Consider the following 23,038-nt stretch of genomic DNA (forward strand, 5'->3'; position numbering starts at 1 on the left):
TACGTAACAAATTGTCAACTTCCTTTGTTAACGAATTACATCAGTAATAACAAATGACCAGTTTTATTTTAGCAAGTAAAATTAACTGGTTAAAAGAAGGAAGTTTGATTATGAGTGTAATAGTTTGTCTGTTAAACATGTACAGTTTTTGTTAATACATGTATTTGTATATAATACACATTTAGGTTTTTAAAATTAAAAGCAAAGTACATGAAGGTTGGACAGTGAATTTACCCCCGTTATTTCTTTTGACACTTTATTATAAAAACAGAGAACTGTATGTTAAAGATATGATACCTGTTAAATAATAAGCTGACACCCCTCAAAGTTAACTCTCCCATCTACGAACAGATGGCACTTAATTCCAATTTTTAAATAGATAGTATGAAATGTTTTAGTCACCAAATGAAGACTATGGTCTCAATGTAAGAGGGCTGGCCGACGCGTTCTTGTAAAAGCTGAAAACCGAGTACTGTACTTAGTCTCATTTCAGATTAAATCCAGTCTACAACCTGAAATCGGATCAGAATTTTAAAAATCACATGCCTGGTATATTCAAGGCTTACAATGGGAAATGTGTTTAGCTTTATCCAGTTTTATAAAATCTCAATTAAAAAATTTTCATCAAGACACACGCTTTATTATTAATCCCTTACTGGTTCAATCTGAAGGGACTATGGGTTTCATTTCTGTCCGTCTGTCTGTGTGGCCCCGTTTTTCGGATGGGTTTTTTGTCTTTGAGATATTGAGCTGAAATTTTGTGCATAGCTTTATTATGCACTGTTATCCATTTGTGAAAGAGTTATGGCCCTTGAACTTAAGAGATAATGAAAATTTGTTTTCCGGACTTGTTTTGCAATGCCTGAAGATATTGAGGTGAAATTTTGTATATAGCTTTTTCATCTACTGTTACTGGTCAGGTCAGGTTAGTGTTTAACATGCACATTCAGAACAAGCTGTTGTGGCCCATGCCTGTCTTGGGCACAGGTGCCGGCCTCTACTGTTACTGATCAAGTTTAACTTTCATGGTAATATACCCACTTTTCACAGAGGAGTTGAATTTAGGAGATGGGATAAATTGTTAGTGCTGGTCAGGGACATGTATTGCTTTAGCAATACTCTCAGAATACTTGTTCTTACAGGAAACTTTAATCTGGTGCAGGGAACTTATTTCTTAACATTTTGAAGAAACAAAAATGTGTTCACAAGCACTTTCCCTGTTCTCAAATCATACCTCGCCTATTTCATATACACACCAGGGGCCTCATTCACAAAGGTCTCTTAGACTGCTAGACAACAAAGTATCCTCTTTGTAAGTCTTTTAGCATTGCACTGCAAGATCGCAACGTTGCGAGAGTAGTGAATTAGGCCTCAGCACATCTAATTAATATAGAGAGCAACGATATTTGTATATCACAATACAATACGTATCTCAATATGTGCTTCACAATACGTCTCGTGATGCACTGATCCTTGTTATTACGTAACGTACAATATTTTCGGCAATTACACCCTTTTTTTTCACACATTACTCGTGTTGTTTCAGTTACAGGTTTCACGAAATCCAATCTGGTATTCCAAACAGAAAAGGTACATACTTCAAAACTAATCTCTGACAGTGACTTAGGACATGTATATATTGTATGTATATAGAGACCAGGCAGAGGTGCAGTATGATCAAACGTCAGAACGTGTAAAACGTTACTTGCCAAATCCTAAAACAGAGTTTGATAAAACATCGAGTTACCAACAGGGTGAGCTACATTGTTGGGGGGGGGGGGGAGGGGGGAGGGGGGCCGCGGTTCTTCTCATCACCACAAAATAGTTGGCCCTTTCGTGTGTGTGTCTGTGTGTGTATAAATTTCTTCTTGCATTTTTCTTCATATATTGACTTTTTATTTTGTTTTGTTTTTAAAGCTGATTTACTATATCTTTATGGTTGTTCCGTTGTGTTACTTGTTCTTTATGACTGTTGACAAAAGGCTATTTCTCGAGTAAGGTCCTGTTCACGTGGTCGAGGGTGTTTCGACTAATTACATCCCCTTGATATACTGCACTAAACTGACTAAAACAAGTAATTGTCATCTATATTTAGTATCAAGAAAATCAGTTTTGTCCTTTGTGTGTGCGGTTATTTTCAGACCTAAATTAACTTTACGAAGATTGTTGATTACATACATGTACTTGTGAGAATGAAATTGTAAAAATACTATTACAATGTAATAGGAAACTACTTTTAAAGGATTATGCCTGAGCCACTTTGTGTTGGGTGCTTTTCTAACTGGCTAATTATCCATGCATTAAAACAAATGAACAAATATATTTGTACTATGCGTTAAAAATGTGTGGGTTTTTTTTTTTCTATCCGTTTGCTGTGAAGGTTTTTTTTAATAGTGATTCTGCTCTGAAGGCTTACACTAGAATATTGTTGGTGGCCTTTTTAAATATACTGAAAGTTAAAGTTTGTTTTGTTTAACGAAACCACTAGAGCACATTGGAAGTCCACTGAAAGATATAAGAAGACAACTGTGTGCAACTGGATGTATTCTGGTTGGCAATAAATAACCCAAAATTGTATACAAGTGTCAGGGTTACTGTGTGTTCCGTAGCTACATCAAACATGCAATAGCAATAACAACTGAAAACTGGTTGGTGCATTTTCTGCGAGTTTAGTATATAAACTCAAAAAGTATTATTTTGCCAATGATTGCTCTTAACTTCACAATTTGTTATTTTAAAATTGCAGTTGGATAGGAAATTAATCTGACTGTATCAAATGAACATTCTCAAAATAAGAAACCTGCCCTAAATTTGGTTAAAAGAAAAGTAAATGCAATTGTTATGAATTTAAATTACCCCAAATTTACTCAATACAACCTTTTAACATGTAAATAGGAATTCCCTAAAGTGCAGAAAGGAAAAAAAAACATATTTGAGCATTGGCATACAAATGTATGTGTAGCTTGTCCGTTAAAGGCATATTGTCACAGACCACTGACCTATTTAATGGCATATTGTCACAGACCACTGACCTATTTAATGGCATATTGTCACAGACCACTGACCTATTTAATGGCATATTGTCACAGACCACTGACCTATTTAATGGTCTAACAAAGTATTACCTGAACAAAAATAATTTGATTTGTCCCTAAATGTACTTTATTCAACCATGTTCATAACCACCATACTCCATTTATTATGGCAATGGTCCATAATTCAAAAACTAAAATTGCAGAGGGTTGACATGGATTTCACTTCATCATGGTTCAGTTAAGGTGATGCGATAGCTATATTTGGTTTACAACAATTAATGTAATTTCTATTTATTATCCATTGTTAGAGAAATAAGGTCCTTAAATCTGCGACAGTATGCCTTGAAAGCATATTTTGAAACATGCTGGAGGTATACTTCATTTGAAGTATGTCCATATTTTGTTTTATATATCACTTGTGTACGTAAGTGTATATATGCATAGCAAACCTGTGATTGTCACATTTTAACAGCTTTTCAAAATTACCTAACAAAATAAGTCGTATAATACCCCAGGGGCTGTTCAACAATTGTGTTATGCTCCGAGGAAGAGGGGTGTCATGTTTAGCTGGGAAAGTTGTGTAACATTTTTAAAGTAATATGCAATATCAGTTTTTATTTTTAAGTAAATGATTTAATCATGGCCAATTTGTTTATTACATAATTTATTTTTATATCTAGTTTTTCTTATCAAACTAAGTAAAAGTACAAAAACAAAACCCAATGATGTTTGTTGATACATGACAGTGAAAGGGGGTATGGGTGGGGTGTGGGGTTTTGCGTTATATAATTGTTGAATGGCTCCAGTTTGTAATAATTTATATAAAATAACTATATAATTATCCAATATTTTATTTTATGCAGATTTTTTTTTTAACATTTGAAATAGGTTTCATCATGTTTGTTCAGTGTATAGATAATAAATATTTCATTAAAACTGTTGTTTGTTTTTCTTGCAATAAATGCATACACTATACTTTATGTATATAAATTTATAATACTCTTTATTAAAGAATGTCTCGTCCCTCTGTAGATATTATCTATTTTCAAAATTAATTATTTATATTTATGGCCTCAAGTTCAAAATTATGAGAGGTATTATTAGGATTAAATTGTGCAACTTTAGTCAATATAAATATTTAAAATGTAACTTCTGAGACAAACCGACCTTTAATTTTGCCAAGGCAATTTTCTGAAATGCAAGGGCTGCTTAAAATGAATCACGAGTTACCAGTTGTATGGTTACTTAAATCAGATTTGCAGGAATTAGAAATATATTGTCCTAATACTTAGTACTTGGATACCATATACACCGGCGTCGTGGTTAGGCCATTGGTCTACAGGCTGGTAGGTACTGGGTTCAGATCCCAGTCGAGGCATGGGATTTTTAATCCAGAAATCCCGAGTGAGTGCTCCACAAGGCTCAATGGATAGGTGTAAACCACTTGCACCGACCAGTGATCCATAACTGGTTAACAAAGGCCATGGTTTGTGCTATCCTGCCTGTGGGAAGCGCAAATAAAAGATTCCTTGGTATTACACTCCAATTAAAACAAAGGACCCTGAATTTGCAGCTGGTTACAATCAACACCTGCCAACACCTATAAGTACAGAGCTCTGTCGGGTTGAGTGTCCTATAGTCCGAAGCAAGAGGCTTTTGTGCAATACAAACTGCTTAAAATAGCATAAAATATACTGAAATAATCTATAAATGTATTTATTGTTGACTGTTCAATGTAGTGTATCCAGTAATTATCAAGGATTTTAAAATTAATAGGAGGTTTCCACAGAAATTCCACCTTTTTTGTTAACAAGTGGGAGTAAGCAGAACAGCTACATGTACTGTTAATTACATGTATCTCTAGAGCCAGACAGGCATCGTGGCAGGCCATCGGTCTACAGGCTGGTAGGTACTGGGTTCGGATCCCAGTCGAGGCATGGGATTTTTAATCCAGATACCGACTCCAAACCCTGAGTGAGTACTTTGCAAGGCTCAATGGGTAGGTGTAAACCACTTGCACCGACCAGTGGTCCATAACTGGTTCAACAAAGGCCATGGTTTGTGCTATCCTGCCTGTGGGAAGCGCAAATAAAAGATCCCTTGCTGCTAATCGGAAAGAGTAGCCCATGTAGTGGCGACAGAGGGTTTCCTCTCAAAATCCGTGTGGTCCTTAACCATATGTTTGACGCCATATAACTGTAAATAAAATGTGTTGAGTGCATCGTTAAATAAAACATTTCTTTCTGGATACCGTATACATAGGCAGAACATATCAATATTAATCAGATTAATTAATCCTCAGCAAAAAAAAAACATGGATCATAAAATTTCATTCAACTAACTGAATGTGTAAGTAATATCGTACAAACAAAGAAATGCATAACATTTTATTTTTTGCATAACTCTGGTAAATTACAAAACTAACAAACAAAAATACTGATATGGTATTTCAAAAATACAATCCTTGTATAAATTTAGCAAAGTCTAATAAAACAATCCACAAGGAATTCTGAAACGACACCACTGTTCAGTTTTAGTAATACAACTGTGCAGCTACTATCATCTTAAATACCTACTTCAATCTTAAATACCTACTTCAGCAGTCAAACTGTTCTGATGATTGAGAGTTACTTTATGATAATTCTAGCTTTGGGACCAATCACAATTAACAATATTTTCACAGGCATACCAAGAACACTGGTTTTCATACCTCAATTCTCCCTGCTAGAAGTACTGTTACTTTGCTTATAAATAATGGCATTAACCCAAGTCACACACACATACACATGAGTACAGTTTAAAAACTTGTGAAAACACTGATCACTGAATGGCCCCATTAATGTAAATCACCATAGTAATTAAATACACTAAATTCAAAGTTATTTTTACTTGATTTATACATGTATATTCCTCACTTAGACTGGAAACAAATTTTTGACTATCCTGAGTTGTGACATGTTTCTGACAAATACTAAGTAAAGAATTTTCAGCAACAAAAATTAAATCTAATTAAATATATTTCCTTTTCTGAACCTTTAATGTCTGAAAATCTAATGAAGATTTTTTTTTTTTTTTTTTTTTTTTTTTTTTTCCTAATGCTTACAAGCAGCCCAAATTGGATTTTAGCTCAAAATAATTTTGCACATACATCAACAACAAACATCTGACTGGCCAGAAGCACAATGGATATACATAAAAACTAATACTGATATTCTAAACAAGAAAATATGATTTAATATGTAATTTAAATTATTAAAAAAGATCTATTTGTCGGAAATATCTTAAAATGGCATCACTCTGGACTGGTCTTAAAAAAATCTATTCCATTTTTTTCTTTCATTTATCAAAGGAACTTGGATTTAAAGATTTGATTGAAATCGGACTAATATTCTCTTGTTCGATATTTTATACCCAACATGCAGTTGGAAACGGTAAAAAGTAAAGACCATACCTAGCCAAAGATGACTTGGAAAATGGGGAAAGGCAGTGAAAAAAAGGAACCGGGCACATTAACATAGAAACAAAAAGGGCACCTCTAACAAAAATAAACATTTTGTCTTGCAGGGAAAAACTGCCCCCTGCTCGACTAATTATATCAAAGCAATATAATAATACTAGATGTGACTCATGCTTAGTATGCAAAATAATATAATAATACAAGATGCAAACTGTGTTATGCATGAGAAAGTTCAGATGGGTTGGGGTGGCCTTAAGCTGGGCTTTCAGCCAAATATACAACAGCCATGAAGATCGCCAATCCTCATTAGCCTTAGCCGAGACTATATACAAAGATGGCGGCCTCCATTGTTGTTTTATTTATGGAATTAATTTTTGCATGCAATATTCAGTACAATGTGTGTCCAGTACTGAGTAGTCGAACTGGACCTGAGTGCAAAACAATCCTTGCATTATGTGGCATCGGGTAAGTACAAAAATTATGGTTAACATTTAGATCAGAAGAGATCAAGCGATCAGAAGGATCAGAAACTGTTATCAGGCTCTGCATATTATATTATAGTTTAGATGAACTGGCCTAGTATATGTATATTAATGTGAGGCAATCGGAGATGATATGTCATTACCATATTATACCATAACTTTATTAAGTCAGTCTCTTATTACATAGTTTAACCCAAATCCAGGATCCTGTTTTGTGAAGTGATCTTAGCGCTGAAATCACCTTAAGTGTATCAGATAGGTAGAGACTTATGGTTATTTCAGCACTAAAATCGCTTCATAAAACTGGGCCCTGATCTAATCTTTATTTTACACCCAATTTCATGTAGGCCTACTTCTGAAACAAGTATTCATGTCAATACCGCAATCTATTAATTTTTGAGAAGCTAATTTTATTATATCTACATGAAGCTTTATTGTAATACCCTCATTAAGCCTTTGCTGTACAGCATTGCAAATATTCATTTATGAAATTTACAAAATAAATTTGAAAAGTATTTTTTTAAATAAAAGAATATTTTAATGTAAAAATAAAATGTCCATCTGCTTATTTTTGCATGTTGTATAAAGAAAATTTCTTTTAAACAAAATCATACTGCCTCTTTCCTCCATTGAATTCTATCTTATTTCTTCCTGATCTAGCAGATCCTCTCATCTTTCAACTTTGTTTGCTGTCCACCTCCACATCCCAGTCCTTGTTTCTCCAACCACAACATGTGCATGTCTCTTGTGGCTATCTGTGCTATACACCTGCCATTTCCCATCAGCTTTTGTTGTGGGCTTAGTCTGAGCACTCTATTCAGTAGTTCCTTATAAATAACATTGCTAAGAGACACTCGTAACCACCTGCTATACGCCCCTCCTACCAACAGTCCACAGTACACAGAAACTGCACCCATGGAGGAAGCGGAGAAAGGTAGGCAATAGTGTAAACAGCCCAGAAGATGCAATTAGAAAACCCTGACTAAACAAAGTCAAAACATACTGAACTCATAGGAGAAATTGGAAATGTTTCTTTTTTATAGATTAAATAGATAAATGAGAATGATAGGCAGAGTGTAATAATGAGCATGATGAGAGGTTTGTATATGTATAATTAGTAACACTACATTTGTTTAGTAGTAGTAACTGGGTCATGTTTACTACAGGTATGTACACACTACATTTGTTTACTTGTAGTAACTTGGTAACATTTACTAGTTTTGTACATGTATAACTAGTATAACTAGTAATATTTACTAATGGATTATGGACATAATATATTACATACATTAACTTAGTAACACTTACTATTGGACATAATATATTACAGTAACTTAGTAACACTTACTATTGGACATAATATATTACATGCAGTAACTTAGTAACACTTACTATTGGACATAATATATTACAGTAACTTAGTAACACTTACTATTGGACATAATATATATTACGTGCAGTAACTTAGTAACACTTACTATTGGACATAATATATATTACGTGCAGTAACTTAGTAACACTTACTATTGGACGTAATATATTACGTGCAGTAACTTAGTAACACTTACTATTGGACGTAATATATTACGTGCAGTAACTTAGTAACACTTACTATTGGACGTAATATATTACGTGCAGTAACTTAGTAACACTTACTATTGGACGTAATATATTACGTGCAGTAACTTAGTAACACTTACTATTGGACGTAATATATTACGTGCAGTAACTTAGTAACACTTACTATTGGACGTAATATATTACGTGCAGTAACTTAGTAACTTACTATTGGACGTAATATATTACGTGCAGTAACTTAGTAACACTTACTATTGGACGTAATATATTACGTGCAGTAACTTAGTAACACTTACTATTGGACATAATATATTACGTGCAGTAACTTAGTAACACTTACTATTGGACATAATATATTATGTGCAGTAACTTGATGCAGTATTTTTGTACTAAGTTAATAAAAAATATTTTGAGCAAATACTTTTATTTTAATAAAAAGTGGTGCAACTAAATAATTTGTCATGCAGAAAAACAGTTTGTGGTGAATATAACTTAATCTTCCTCTAGAAATAGAGAATAATACATGAGTGGCCGTTAGAACCATTTATCTTACGAGTTTTTTTAAAATGTATCTAACGAGCAAAAATGTATGATTTTATTTCTTACATATCCTCAAAAACCAGGTTTTAAGCAAATTTTAACATCTTTTTTGACGAAAAGTTATTTACAGCCTTTGCACTTGTAGTTAACTTATGCATCACAGACAAATGATTACAATGTAATGGATTTCGATCATGCTAATTATTCATTGGATGTATTGCATCAGTGACCTGATCATCACCTAGGAGCAGCCAGGCGTATGTCTTAAACTTGTTAACATGTGTAAACAGGCATGTGTTATCAAAAATAATGAATGATGTTCTCACCAATGGGTGTGTAAGAAATGTAAATTAACATCACAAAAATTATTTTACAAAGTCAGCAGTGAATGTCACCAAAGACAGACATTAGAACCTGAATGATTAATATCGGACCTTCGTTTTAAAACATTTGGACTAAATCAGTTGTCCCTTGCTAGCCAGGGTCAGACCTTTCTAGTGTTTTTTATGCCCTCAGACTAAATGCCAAAACTCAAACTTGCTCATACACCTACCATACTTGTACCAAGACACCAACTTTTAATTAAATGAAGTGACAATTGATCTGTATTAAACAGCCTGCTGTATTAAAGCTTTGTGTGGTGTTATTTTTAATACTCTTTGTTAGCTTGCTGCTTTACAAGCTTTCAGTTTAATACTCCATTAACTCAACTTTGAGTGTGTTCTTCGGAAGACAAGAAGGATCAATGTGCTCTAGTTGTGTCATTAAACAAAACAAGAAGGTGATTATTGTTTTTCATCAAAGATGGACAGGAACAGTTTTTGGTGACACTAGTTCCAAAAACCCCAGAACTGTTTCATTCCTGGCTACCTTTTGATGATCTGTTGCCCACCAAGGTCAAATATTCGACCTTGCTTTCTTTCACCTCTGCTTGCAAACATGTTGACTTGAAACCTCAGGATTTACTTCTGTCTCATCAAAGGGAAGACTTATTGTTTTTCAAAGATCCACTTATTGCATAGCTATTTAATATTATGCCAATTGTTAACCAAGGGCAAACATCTGACCTTCATTTGGGACTTGAAGCCCAAATCCGTTCTCGTCCAAATGCTCCCCATTTTCAAATCTTTCTTTTTCCTCCAATGTCATGAAGGTCTCTGTCATCAAAACATAATCCTGCAGTTTATTGGCCAATGGCAAACACTTGACCTTGGCATGAGGTCGGGAGCCCAAGACATCCCTCAAGCTCCCTCGGCACAAATCCAGTAATGTTTTGGGGGTTGATATGAAATGATTGAACATGTCGAATATCTTCTTCTTCAACTGCGGGCTGTAGTGGAAGTTCAACTGCTGCTCCTGGCGAAGAATGGTGTCGAGCAGTTTGACGGTTTCGTACGGCACGTGCGTGTAGCACTGGAAGAGAAGCATCATCAAGTCAATGTTTTTGTGAATCAAGGCCAGAAACAGCGGCTCGAGGCCGAAATGTGGGTGACTGTCTTCTTGAAGCAGACAGCATTTCATGAGGCGAGTTATTTTGGCGTGTGCGTTGATGTCACAACCATGTTTGAGCAGTTCCTTAGCAACTGGGTACTGGTCTTCCTGGATGGCGGTCTGCAGAGGGGTCAGTCCACCATCGTTTAGCTGAAAAGTAAAGACAAATTACTAAATGTCATAATGGTGCATATTTGTTATTACAAATGTGTGACTGCCTGTGATTTGGGTGGGTTTTTTTAATTCATGCTGGAGCGTACTTCATTCCCTGATGCTAAAAAGTGGATTTTATTTGCTAAATTTCTCTTATTTTAAGAAGAAATTATTTATGAAGGAGCTTTTTTTAATAACACCCAGAGCAGTGAGAAAATAAAAATTATTTCATAATGTTGACTTGACACAGATATTTCCATTATCATAGGACTAAAACTTAACGACACAGATGGTAATCACTGTAATAGCAATATGAATTGCTGTAAGTTAGAGGCTTTACCAATGGATAAACATCATCGCCATCTGTTGAAGAGATCAATTTTGGTTTTTACATTTGTTTAAAAAATTACAGGTTTTTGTCTTCATGTTGTTACCTGATTCAAGTTGCATCTGGCATTTATTAGCATCCGGACAATCTGTACATGACCATTGGAACTGGCGGCATGAATGGCCACCTTAGACGGCTTCGCACCGCGCAGATCCACATTGGGTTGCTGGATCAAATGAGCCACAATTTCACTGGTTCCTTTAGCACAGGCCAAATACAAAGGAGTTTCATTTTGGGATGTCAAAATGTTGATGTTGCAACCTGCATAAAACAAAAGAGAATACCATACTTCCTCTAATAAGTGCTGGGCCTCAAATAAGCACTGGCCGGGTCTGTAACACTTAAATAAACGCCAGGCCTCAAATAAATACCAATTAAGACAGCTGAAAACTGATTTCTCCCTGGCATCATTTAAAAAACACAAAGAAACTTATTGAAAATGACAGGTCCCTTTTTATCACTTCCTGTCTCAAAAAAATAACTGCAGGGTCTGCGATAAGTGCCAGATCTGCGACCGTTTTGAAATGAATAAGCGCCCGGGTGCTTATTAGAGGATATACGGTATATGTTGACCCTAGCAAACATCATTGCTGTATTAAAATGTTATCGGTAATTATATTATTTATCAAAAACTATTTAAAATGGGATGTATTAGTTTTTATTAAATTTATGACCTTTTTAAAACACAGTAAGATGAACATTTTCACATTAATTTTAAAGTAAATTTTAACATTTGAAATTGTTCACCCATAAGCCTCATTTTGCTGTTGTATAAGTGGTAGTATACCACATGTATCATACAACATGTATCATACCACATATAGCATACCACATGTAGCACACCACATGTATCACACCACATGTATCACACCACAATGGCACATGTATCATACCACATGTATCATACCACTTAGCATATCACATGTAGCATACCACATGTAGCATACCACATGTATCATACCACTTAGCATATCACATGTAGCATACCACATGTATCACACCACATGTATCACACCACATGTATCACACCACAATGGCACATGTATCATACCACATGTATCACACCACATGTATCACACCACAATGGCACATGTATCATACCACATATAGCATACCACATGTAGCACACCACATGTATCACACCACATGTATCACACCACAATGGCACATGTACCATACCACATGTATCATACCACTTAACATATCACATGTAGCATACCACATGTAGCATACCACATGAAGCATACCACATGAAGCATACCACATGCATCATTTAGTAATAAAAATAACAAGGAACTAAAATCACTTGGTTATTTTATGTTACACATGTTAGCCATGTAATCATCAATGACAGATCTGAAAAGGTATTTCTGAATTTTATATTACTTATTTAATGAAGACCTATTTCCTAAACTGTATTATATTAATCTAAACAAAGTAATGCCACTTTTTTTTCCTTCTAGGACTATTTACCAGAAACTATTTACCATAGAATTACTTCATTCATGTGTGGATATTCACTTTATTTCAACATGGACAGAGAACAAATAAATAATTATTTTTGAAGCTGACCCGAGTCAATAAGTAAAATGGCTGCCTCCTTGTATCTGTGTTGTACTGCCTCGTGGAGCGGTGCGAGTGTGTTGCTGGACGTGTCCTTCAGATTCACGTCAGACCCAGCATCAATCAACATTTTGATTATCTAAAAAATAAAATGTTACCATATTATACAGTCAGACTTAAAAGCACGCTGGTGTACCCACAGGCAACTCTATATTTCAATTCTGGGTTTGTGAGGAAGATGGTGTTGTTTAATCATTAAAGGGACATATCCTAGTTTCAACCCGTGGAAATTAACACTAAGTTTAGTTAATCTACAAACCTGTAACACATTTGGATAAAGTTACCATTGAGTGAAACATGAGTCTGTGACTTTGAAATGGTGAATTACCCTCTAAAAATAGACTAAAACTTGACTCCATAACTGTTACTTCTCAGACGCACGTGCATTGTTAAAAATAAGAGAAATTAATTTTGTGATATTAAAAACACCAGGATGACCAAAAACACTTCGAATGTATGGAAATTGGTAATTTAAACAATAAAATCTAAGTAAAGTATGATTTAAGTTATTAAAAACGGTTATAATAGTCACAAAAATGTCCCTGTAAAGTGTATCTGTTTAAGTAAGACAATTTAGAAAAAAGAAGAAAAAGGAGACAATAATATAGATTTACTAGAAAATAGTTAAAATATACAAACTAAATTTGCCCCAAAAAGTACTTTGGCTATGTGATGAGAAAAAACCAAAAACTATGTTCATGTATAACCAATAAGAGTTGTTTATAGGCGCACACCCTAGTTTTAACCCATAAAAAATGGAAACTAACTTTAGTTAATTTAAAAACCTGTAACTCATTTGGATAAAGTTACAATAGAGTGAAAGAAGAGTCTGTGATGTTAAAACAGGAAATATCCTTAAAAATAGACTGGAACTCGAATCAATAAACCGCTACTTCTCAGACACATGTGCGTTTTTAAAAATATGAAAAATGCAATTTTGGTACTACAAACACCAGGATGACCAGAAAAACTTCGTTTCTACAGAAATGGATAATCTAAAGAATAAAATATAAGATTTTAGTGATCACAAATGGCTTTAACAGTGAAAATATGCTGTAGTGTTTAAAAACTGGGGTCTGTCCTTTAAAATGTTGGCAAGTCATGGAATCGGTGAGACTAAGCCATTAATGAAGGAAGATAGTCACTTATAGAAACAGACCTCAATGTTTTGTAAAAAAAACTATTTTTTAAAAATTAAATACATTAAATAAATTAAATAGATAAAATGTACGCTACTGACCTCGATCTTTGATCTGGACACAATAGCAGCAGTGAGAGCGTGCTGTCCACCATTGTTGACCGCACTGTGACTGCAACCTGTAACGAAACACCAAACACTGTACTGAAACATCGGCACATTGCATAATCAGCAGGTAACAGGTGTCAGACATTGGCTTTCACAATCAAGTAGCCCAACACATGAACATAGCAGCAAGAAATGCCTGTATACAATAGTAGTCACAATACAGGTGTCTAAAATTAATAAATTAGCCATAAATGTAATGTCAGTTACTGTGCTAAAGATGCTACAGTTAATTCAAATTTTACCTGACTTGAGTAGAAATTCAACCACCTCCGGACTGTTTCCACAGACCCCACCATGTAGAATTGTTTCCCCAGTTTTTGTGATAGAGTCCAGCGAAGCCCCTTCTTTTAGCAGCATTGTGGTTATTTCTGAATGCAAGAGAACAAATACTGATCAAATGACACCTACCCATTGAGCCTTGCGGAGCACTCACTCAGGGTTAGGAGTCAGTATCTGGAATAAAAATCCCATGCCTCGACTGGGATCCGAACCCAGTACCTACCAGCCTGTAGACCGATGGCCTAACCACAACGCCACCGAGGCCGGTCTATTGAGACAGAGGTCAACTCTAGGACGGATGAGATATGAGGATAAACCATTGCTTTAACCTTTCTACACACTGGGGAAGAAAACATTAAAAAAAACACCTATATATTTTTATTAATAATTAGGAGATAACCATTAGGATATTTTAGACTTGCGGGTGTTATTGTCTATTGCAATCTGACACCATATAACCGTCAATAAAATGTGTTGAGTGTGTCGTTAAATAAAACATTTCCTTTCCTTCCTTGATCCTGCAAATGTCATTTTTGACCGAAGGCATTAGCCTGAGGTTAAAAATGAAACATTTTCTGGCAATAACACCCACAAATCTAAAAAATCCACATGGTTATGACCATTGTAAACTGAATAGTTTTTCTATGGAACTGTATATTTGGTATTTCTTGAGAAAAAATACCTGGCTACAATCCAATTGTAGACCCGTGAAGCGTCAACATGGTCTGTTCCGATTGCTAATGACGTCACTTTTTAGTGACGTCATTAGCTTTCCGGGTGTTATTTTCATTTGATCCCGGAAAAAGAATGTAATTAACCAATCATAACAAAGAACACACTCGCAATCAGTTTACAATGTTCTATAATGACTTATGAAGTAATGTTATGTGTATATACACTGTGGGTGTGTCTGTTTGTCCATCTATCATCCTGTCTTCTTTCCATCCATCTAGTGTGTGTCTTCTGGAGATGACTATATTAAATATCTTAAAAAATATATTAAGCTTCTGCCAGTTCAGTAACATCCCAAACTAAATTTTGTTTTATTTTCTGTGCCTATATCCAATTAAGATTTAAGCTGTTCTGGGCACACACCGTAGCCATCTTTGCTTCCCATCTAGGAGAGAGGGTTAATGGTTAGCTGTTAGTAGTATCGAGAGAGAAGTCAGCGTAGTGATTCCACACCTCACTGAGTCACTAAAACCGATTCTGGGTGGAAACTGATACTGAGGTGACTTAATCATAGTGCCACCAATCGTGTCTCGCGGTAAAGTCAGCAGTGATGTGACAACATACCCAAGTCTCCCGCGTACGCACTCTGATACAACGGTGTCCAGCCCTGCCCATCTGCAATGTTCCGATCACAACCCATCGACACCAGTTTCCGCACCAGACTCACTGTTGGCTTGTTGTCCTTGTCGAAGTAGTGAGAAACTGGGAAACACAAAACAGTGATATTAACAAGTAGTGATAATACAGAAATTAATGCTTAATCATTCGTGAACAATAATTAAATAAAAATACACACAGCCATCTTTAACAATTAGTGATAATACAGGAATTAATGTTTACTTGTTTGTGAACAATAATTAAATAAAACTACACAGTCATCTTTAACAAATAGTAATAATACAGGAATTAATGTTTACTTGTTTGTGAACATGAATGAATGAATGTTTAACGACACCCCAGCACGAAAAATACATCGACTATTGGGTGTCAAACTATGGTAATGCAAATAAATAAAGTGATGATCAACATCAATATAAAAATTCAAGGTTTAAACAAAAACAGTGTAAAGAACTGTGCAAAAATACAAATACAAATATCACAGAATTTTACGGACACCGAATTTTACTCTTAACTTCAGTTTGTGCTGTATTGGCCATTCTCAAAGAGAATGTTACACCCCTGCACCACGGTGAGGTTACAGCACGTGCAGGGGTGTTTGTGAACAATAATTAAATAAAACTACACAGTCATCTTTAACAAATAGTGATAATACAGGAATTAATGTTTACTCGTTTGTGAACAATAATTAAATAAAACTACAGTCATCTTTAACAAATAGTGATAATATAGGAATTAATGTGTACTCATTCATTAACAATAATTAAATAAAACTACAGTCATCTTTAACAAATAGTGATAATACAGGAATTAATGTTTACTCATTCATGAAAAATATTTAAATAAAACTACACAGCCATCTTTAACAATTAGTAATAATACAGGAATTAATGTTTACTTGTTTGTGAACAATAATTAAATAAAACTACACAGTCATCTTTAACAAATAGTGATAATACAGGAATTAATGTTTACTCGTTTGTGAACAATAATTAAATAAAAATACACAGTCATCTTTAACAATAGTAATAATACAGGAATTAATGTTTACTCGTTTGTGAACAATAATTAAATAAAAATACAGTCATCTTTAACAAATAGTGATAATACAGGAATTAATGTTTACTCGTTTGTGAACAATAATTAAATAAAAATAAACAGTCATCTTTAACAATAGTAATAATACAGGAATTAATGTTTACTCGTTTGTGAACAATAATTAAATAAAAATAGTCATCTTTAACAAATAGTGATAATACAGGAATTAATGTTTACTCATTCATGAGAAATATTTAAATAAAACTACAGTCATCTTTAACAAATAGTGATAATACAGGAATTAATGTTTACTCGTTCATGAACAATATTTAAATAAAAATACAGTCATCTTTAACAATAGTGATAATACAGGAATTAATGGTGGGTCATTAGTGGTTATTAATAGAAGTGCAGGTCAGTGTTAATGGTCTAACATTAAACTTCAGTCTGGGTGGTAGTTGACCTATCAGTGATAGAGTTGCACAGCAGTTGACCTACAAGTGGCAGTCGCACAGCAGTTGACCTACCAGTAGCAGAGTCACATAGCAGTTGACCTACCAGTGGCAGTCTCACAGCAGTTGACCTATCAGTGGTAGAGTCGCACAGCAGTTGACCTACCAGTGGCAGTCACACAGCAGTTGACCTATCAGTGGTAGAGTCGCACAACAGTTGACCTACCAGTGGCAGTCACACAGCAGTTGACCTACCAGTGGCAGTCACACAGCAGTTGACCTACCAGTGGCATTCACACAGCAGTTGACCTACCACACAACAGTTGACCTACTAGTAGCAGATTCACACAGCAGTCGACCTACCAGTGGCAGTCACACAGCAGTCGACCTACCAGTGGCAGTCACACAGCAGTCGACCTACCAGTGGCAGTCACACAGCAGTCGACCTACCAGTGGCAGTCACACAGCAGTCGACCTACCAGTGGCAGTCACACAGCAGTCGACCTACCAGTGGCAGTCACACAGCAGTTGACCTACCAGTGGCAGTCACACAGCAGTTGACCTACCAGTGGCATTCACACAGCAGTTGACCTACCACACAACAGTGGACCTACTAGTAGCAGATTCACACAGCAGTCGACCTACCAGTGGCAGTCACACAGCAGTTGACCTACCAGTGGCATTCACACAGCAGTTGACCTACCACACAACAGTGGACCTACTAGTAGCAGATTCACACAGCAGTCGACCTACCAGTGGCAGTCACACAGCAGTTGACCTACCAGTGGCAGTCACACAGCAGTTGACCTACCAGTGGCAGTCACACAGCAGTTGACCTACCAGTGGCATTCACACAGCAGTTGACCTACCACACAACAGTTGACCTACTAGTAGCAGATTCACACAGCAGTCGACCTACCAGTGGCAGTCACACAGCAGTTGACCTACCAGTGGCAGTCACACAGCAGTTGACCTACCAGTGGCAGTCACACAGCAGTCGACCTACCAGTGGATGGATTACAACTCCTTTTAAGGTTAGAATGATGAAAATACATGTTAAAAAAATCTCAGGGTAGCACATTTTACTCGAATATCTGTATAATTATTGCCCGAATTTGAGGTTTTGTCCAGCATTAGGGGGACAGTTGCCCCCCTGCTGCCCTGTCTTTTACGCTTATGTTCACATACCGTATACGCAAATATTTTCGCGGCTAAAATAATTCGCGATCGGGCTTTCATTTTACATTTTCGCGAGGAATTATTTTTACGATTGTGTCCCCCCCGATAATAAAATCAAAATTACCCATATTTCATTTGCCAAACTCTTTTCAATGACGATTTCACGCACATGCTGTCAGCGAGACGTCAATGTTGTATGTATGTCTGATACGACATGTTATTGGTGAAACACGCACATGCGAGACAGAGAATTGAAAAACACAAATATCAGAAGAACTCATTTTTAATTATTGGTGGTACCCAAAAACTTCCATTCAAGATTACAAAGAAAACAAACAAAACTGAGGTTACGTAACAACAGATTTATGCGCAACTGTGTGTCACTTTGTTCAAATCCACGTGACCAGGCAGGTTTACAGAATCACGTGACCTTGCGGACCTCTGACTGTTTGATTCTGACATGGGTTGGGCGTGTAGAGATAAGACTATATATTATAAGGTAAATAATATTATACCAAATCGGAAATAAGTTTGCGAGTAATTAAATTCGCGGTGCTATCAACATGTTCGCGATTATCGCGGTATATTTTATTCACGAACATATTTGCGTATACGGTAATCAATGTTTAAGCTGGATGCCAAACATTAATTGCAATTAGGCGAATTTGACAAGAAAAAAATGTAGCCAAATTCAAGATACATTTAGCTAAACAGAATTGTTTATAAAAATAGAAACGATGCACAGTTTTCGAATTAGCTTTTTTGGTGGTAATTACATATATTTGTCAAATTCAACTAAAATTGCATTTAGCGATTAGTCGAATGACAATTTAAAGGTCTACATTATCAAAAACATAATTCACTATTGTTTGGCATCTACGTATACCTTTTACAATTTATATGAAGAATCAATAAAATAAATTATAAAAAATGTACGCGTTTTTAATATATTCGCAATAAAAAGTCACGTTTTTCCCATCGCTTGCCAAAAAGCCTCTGAACTCCGAGAGTTCAGTCACGTGACCCTGTGACGCGACAACAGGCATAACATGAAAGGCAATTCGCAGCCTTTCAGACAGTTTACATGGAAGTGGAACACGTGTATTTTTAAAATGCGAAAATTTTATTCTATTGAATTGAATTGTATGTTTGGAATATTATTTTGAAGATATCTTTCAAATGTGAAACATGGTGAACCATTGTTCGGTGTATGGATGTACAAAAGCTGCAGTTAAAGGCAAAAGAAGTTTGCATATTTTTCCGAAAGACAAACCGACATTGTTTGCACGGAAGCAGTTCTTAAACCAAACACATGCGTATTGAAAAGGACTGTCAAGATGGGATTCGATTTGCAGTGACCACTTCACACCTGGGGATTACGACAATTATCTAAGATAGTCGATGGGAATAGCACCGAAACTTTTGTTAAAGAAGTTGTCTGTTCCAAGCCCGTATCCCCCCTGTTCAGCCTATTTGCAGCCCGGAGCCCGACCGTCGCCCGGAGACAAAAACAAAGCCCGAATGTTAATGTCGAGGTGTACATTGGTGATATTTGGCACAAAGATATACCTCAACACGATGCATTTATATATTTTTTTTTTTTAAATGTAGGAAAAATATTTTTTAGAAAAAAATCACACGTTTCATGTTCGGGCTGTACATAATGATATGCCGAACATCGCCCGAAGACAAAAACAGATAGGCCTACCGAATTTTATTGCGATTTTTTCTAAAAAATATTTTTCCTCCTTTATTGTTTTAACATATACTGTGACAGTCAGACCTCGTTACAACGACCATCATTACTATGACATTTACACCATCTGACCACAAATTGTCAGGAAAAAACGTACATCAGTGTTATTCTGTTCATTACAATGAAATTCACACCTTCCGACACTGACAGAGCAAATTAGGAACAAACGTGCATCCAACGTCTGAAAACACCTCTTTACGACATTACATAATCACAGATTATCACAGATATTGGCAGTACACACACAACCACTTAAGATTCCTTTCTCTCGTAGTGAGCCGACTGTGTCACATGCTGTCCGAGCTACCGATGTCTGCGAAATCTGTAGACATGTATTGCTTTTGCAAATAAGCCTTTAGTTAACCAATTAAATGATTAACTTCGAACAATAAAATCTTCTATTTTCATATTTTGTAAACGAAACGTACCAATCGTAGATGTCTGTAACCAAGTAATGATTAGACTGATGATGAATGCGCCTTGTTTAATATATTTAATGGGGTTTTTTAAACATATTTAATGTATGTACGTGTATTTATTGTTTTTAATAATAATTGCAATACATTAATTATTTAAATGCTATCCAGTCATCAGTTAATTAGTAATTTTTCTAAAAAATATTTTTGCTACATTTATTTTTTTAACATATATAAATGCATCGTGTTGAGGTGTATCTTTGTGCCAAATATGAACAATGTACACCTTGGCATTAATATTCGGGCTTTGTTTTTGTCTCTGGGCGATGTCTGGGCTCCGTGCTGCAAATAGGCTGACCACATTTGGCTCGATTGATCATCGTCGGTGTACTACGGTTCAAACTGATAGGGAAGTACCCCTAATGGATTTTCTCCTTCTTCCTCACCAATCGAGGTAGCATTAGAATAAATCGGCAAATGCGACAAGTCCGAAATGTCCAAACTAACGTCCGATAAGAATGAGCTATTTTCTGAAGAATCATTACATGCTGTCACCATGCTAACCTACTAATGAATGAGTGGAATTCACCTGATGTGACATCACAGGTCAGATGCGGGTCAAATCGACTGGATCAGTGTTTTTCCCCCCACGAGCGTTTTACAAAAAGTCGCTTTATTAATAATTGGGGTGGTATTTTAGTTTTTTATGGTTAATAATGTAATCTTTATGTATTTATTTATATACTGTGTATTAATAATGTGCCATGATTATGGACCTTTAAACCCTGCATAACTGATGGGCAGTTTGCTTTGAATATTGTGCCCTGTATTTGACAGTAAATAAATAATATTGCTTAATTTAGATGGTAACCTTGTCTGATAGCTGCATGTAATGGGGCTTGTTTGTACCGATCAGCTTTGTTCACATCACATCCCGATGATATCAACTCTCCAGCAACTTCTATGTGATTGTTTCGAATTGAATCTGAAAAAATAAAACAAACCATATAAACTATACTCTGTATTTTGAATGTATGTTTGTTCTTGAGTCAAGGACCCTTCCGACAAAATCTGGATGGACTTGGTCAAGTAGTTTTGGACAAGCCTTGAAAAATGTAAAACGTTTATGCACGGTGCACAGAGATGACAGTTAATGGTCACAAAAACTGTAGTCACCATTCTGATCACTTAGCAAAGTTTGTTTAAAGTTTGTTTTATTTAACGACACCACTAGAGCACATTGATTTATTAATCAGCAGCTGTTAGATCTCAAACACATTGTCATTTTTAACACAGTCATAGAAGAAACCCGCTACATATTTCCATTAGTAGCAAGGAATCTGTTATATGCACCATCCCACCAACTGGATAACACATACCACAGCTTTTGATATACCAGTCGTGGTGCAATGGCTGGAAGGAGAAATAGCCCAATGGGTCCACCGACAGGAATCGATCCTAGACCGACCACGCATCAGGCGTATGCTATACCACTGAGCTACTTCCCTCCCCGGACACATGGCAAATTACTGTAGCACCAAATGAATGATATCAGTGAAAGTTGTTCAGATACAGTATACATTTTTATTAAGTATGAAATAAACAAAATGACACAGGTGTGGTAATTTATTCAGAGTGTTAACAATTTAAAAAAATTAATAATTATGATATGTAAGCCTTTGAAGCCTTGAATGTCTGACAGGTTTTAAAAGTATTATTATTATTATTATTATTAATTATAAATTGGTCAAAATTCTAAGATATAATTTAATACAATTACCGTATTTTCCGGCCTATTATACACACTGGTGTATAAACCGCACCCCTCGTTTTCAGACAAAGTTGCGACTTCGTCCGTACATAAACCGCACCTTTAAATAAACCGCGGTTGAAATAAAGCCATAAACTTAATTACAGTTATTTATTGTTTTTATTTAATAATAATAAAGAGATCCATACTCCCTTAAATTTAAACAATAAATAATTGTCGATTGTGTATGTGGCTTTCAGTTTCATTTCACCTAATCGTAAGTTTCGTAAACAAAACACACTGTTGACAAAGCCCGCTATTTTTATGAAAATATTAATAAGAACTTGGTAATGCATTGTTCGTAATCTTGCATTAGTTGCAAAGAAAAAAAAATACTTGATAACATTTTATTTGTTCCCGTATGATTACAAAGCGTGAACCCCAAAAAGTTCTCAAGTAAAAATTACTTGTACTCACTCGATTACACGTTTCTCTGTAACCTAATTAGCATGCCGTGTGCAAAAATTACATATTCAAACGAGGTCGGGTCAAGCTGGATATATAGACCATTGGCAGTGAACCGAAGCTAAGCACGATCCTGTCGATCGTTTACAGTTTCAACATTGTTTTATAACTTTTAAACGATGGCCTTTTTAAAATAATATTTGCCCAGAATTGTATATTTATAATATATATATAATTACATGTAATATAATGAAATACAAAAAAGTTATGCTCTGTATAAATTAGCGGGCATGTCGACAT

At 35.4% G+C, this 23,038-nt stretch overlaps 1 protein-coding gene and 1 long non-coding RNA gene across 2 annotated transcripts in view; both read right to left on the bottom strand.

Moving 5' to 3' along the window:
• Nucleotides 1–2,359: 2,359 nt before the first annotated feature.
• On the bottom strand, nucleotides 2,360–3,134 carry LOC121378925. Its single transcript, XR_005958780.1, has 2 exons — nucleotides 3,099–3,134; nucleotides 2,360–3,065 (listed from the first exon to the last, which is right to left on the bottom strand). It is a non-coding gene; the product is annotated as an uncharacterized LOC121378925 (long non-coding RNA).
• A 2,273-nt stretch (nucleotides 3,135–5,407) lies between these two features.
• LOC121379675 (ankyrin repeat domain-containing protein 50-like) overlaps nucleotides 5,408–23,038 on the bottom strand; it is a 28,953-nt gene continuing 11,322 nt past the window's right edge. Inside the window, exons 4-10 of the mRNA XM_041508325.1 lie at nucleotides 21,395–21,508; nucleotides 15,629–15,766; nucleotides 14,296–14,421; nucleotides 13,988–14,064; nucleotides 12,697–12,826; nucleotides 11,171–11,385; nucleotides 5,408–10,733 (exon numbers count right to left, since the gene is read on the bottom strand). Of these exons, the coding sequence (XP_041364259.1) occupies nucleotides 10,137–10,733; nucleotides 11,171–11,385; nucleotides 12,697–12,826; nucleotides 13,988–14,064; nucleotides 14,296–14,421; nucleotides 15,629–15,766; nucleotides 21,395–21,508 (1,397 nt within the window). The 3' untranslated portion in view covers nucleotides 5,408–10,136. The remainder of the gene's footprint in view (nucleotides 10,734–11,170; nucleotides 11,386–12,696; nucleotides 12,827–13,987; nucleotides 14,065–14,295; nucleotides 14,422–15,628; nucleotides 15,767–21,394; nucleotides 21,509–23,038) is intronic.

Source organism: Gigantopelta aegis, chromosome 8 (assembly GCF_016097555.1).
Source record: "Gigantopelta aegis isolate Gae_Host chromosome 8, Gae_host_genome, whole genome shotgun sequence".
Classification (NCBI taxonomy): domain Eukaryota; kingdom Metazoa; phylum Mollusca; class Gastropoda; order Neomphalida; family Peltospiridae; genus Gigantopelta; species Gigantopelta aegis.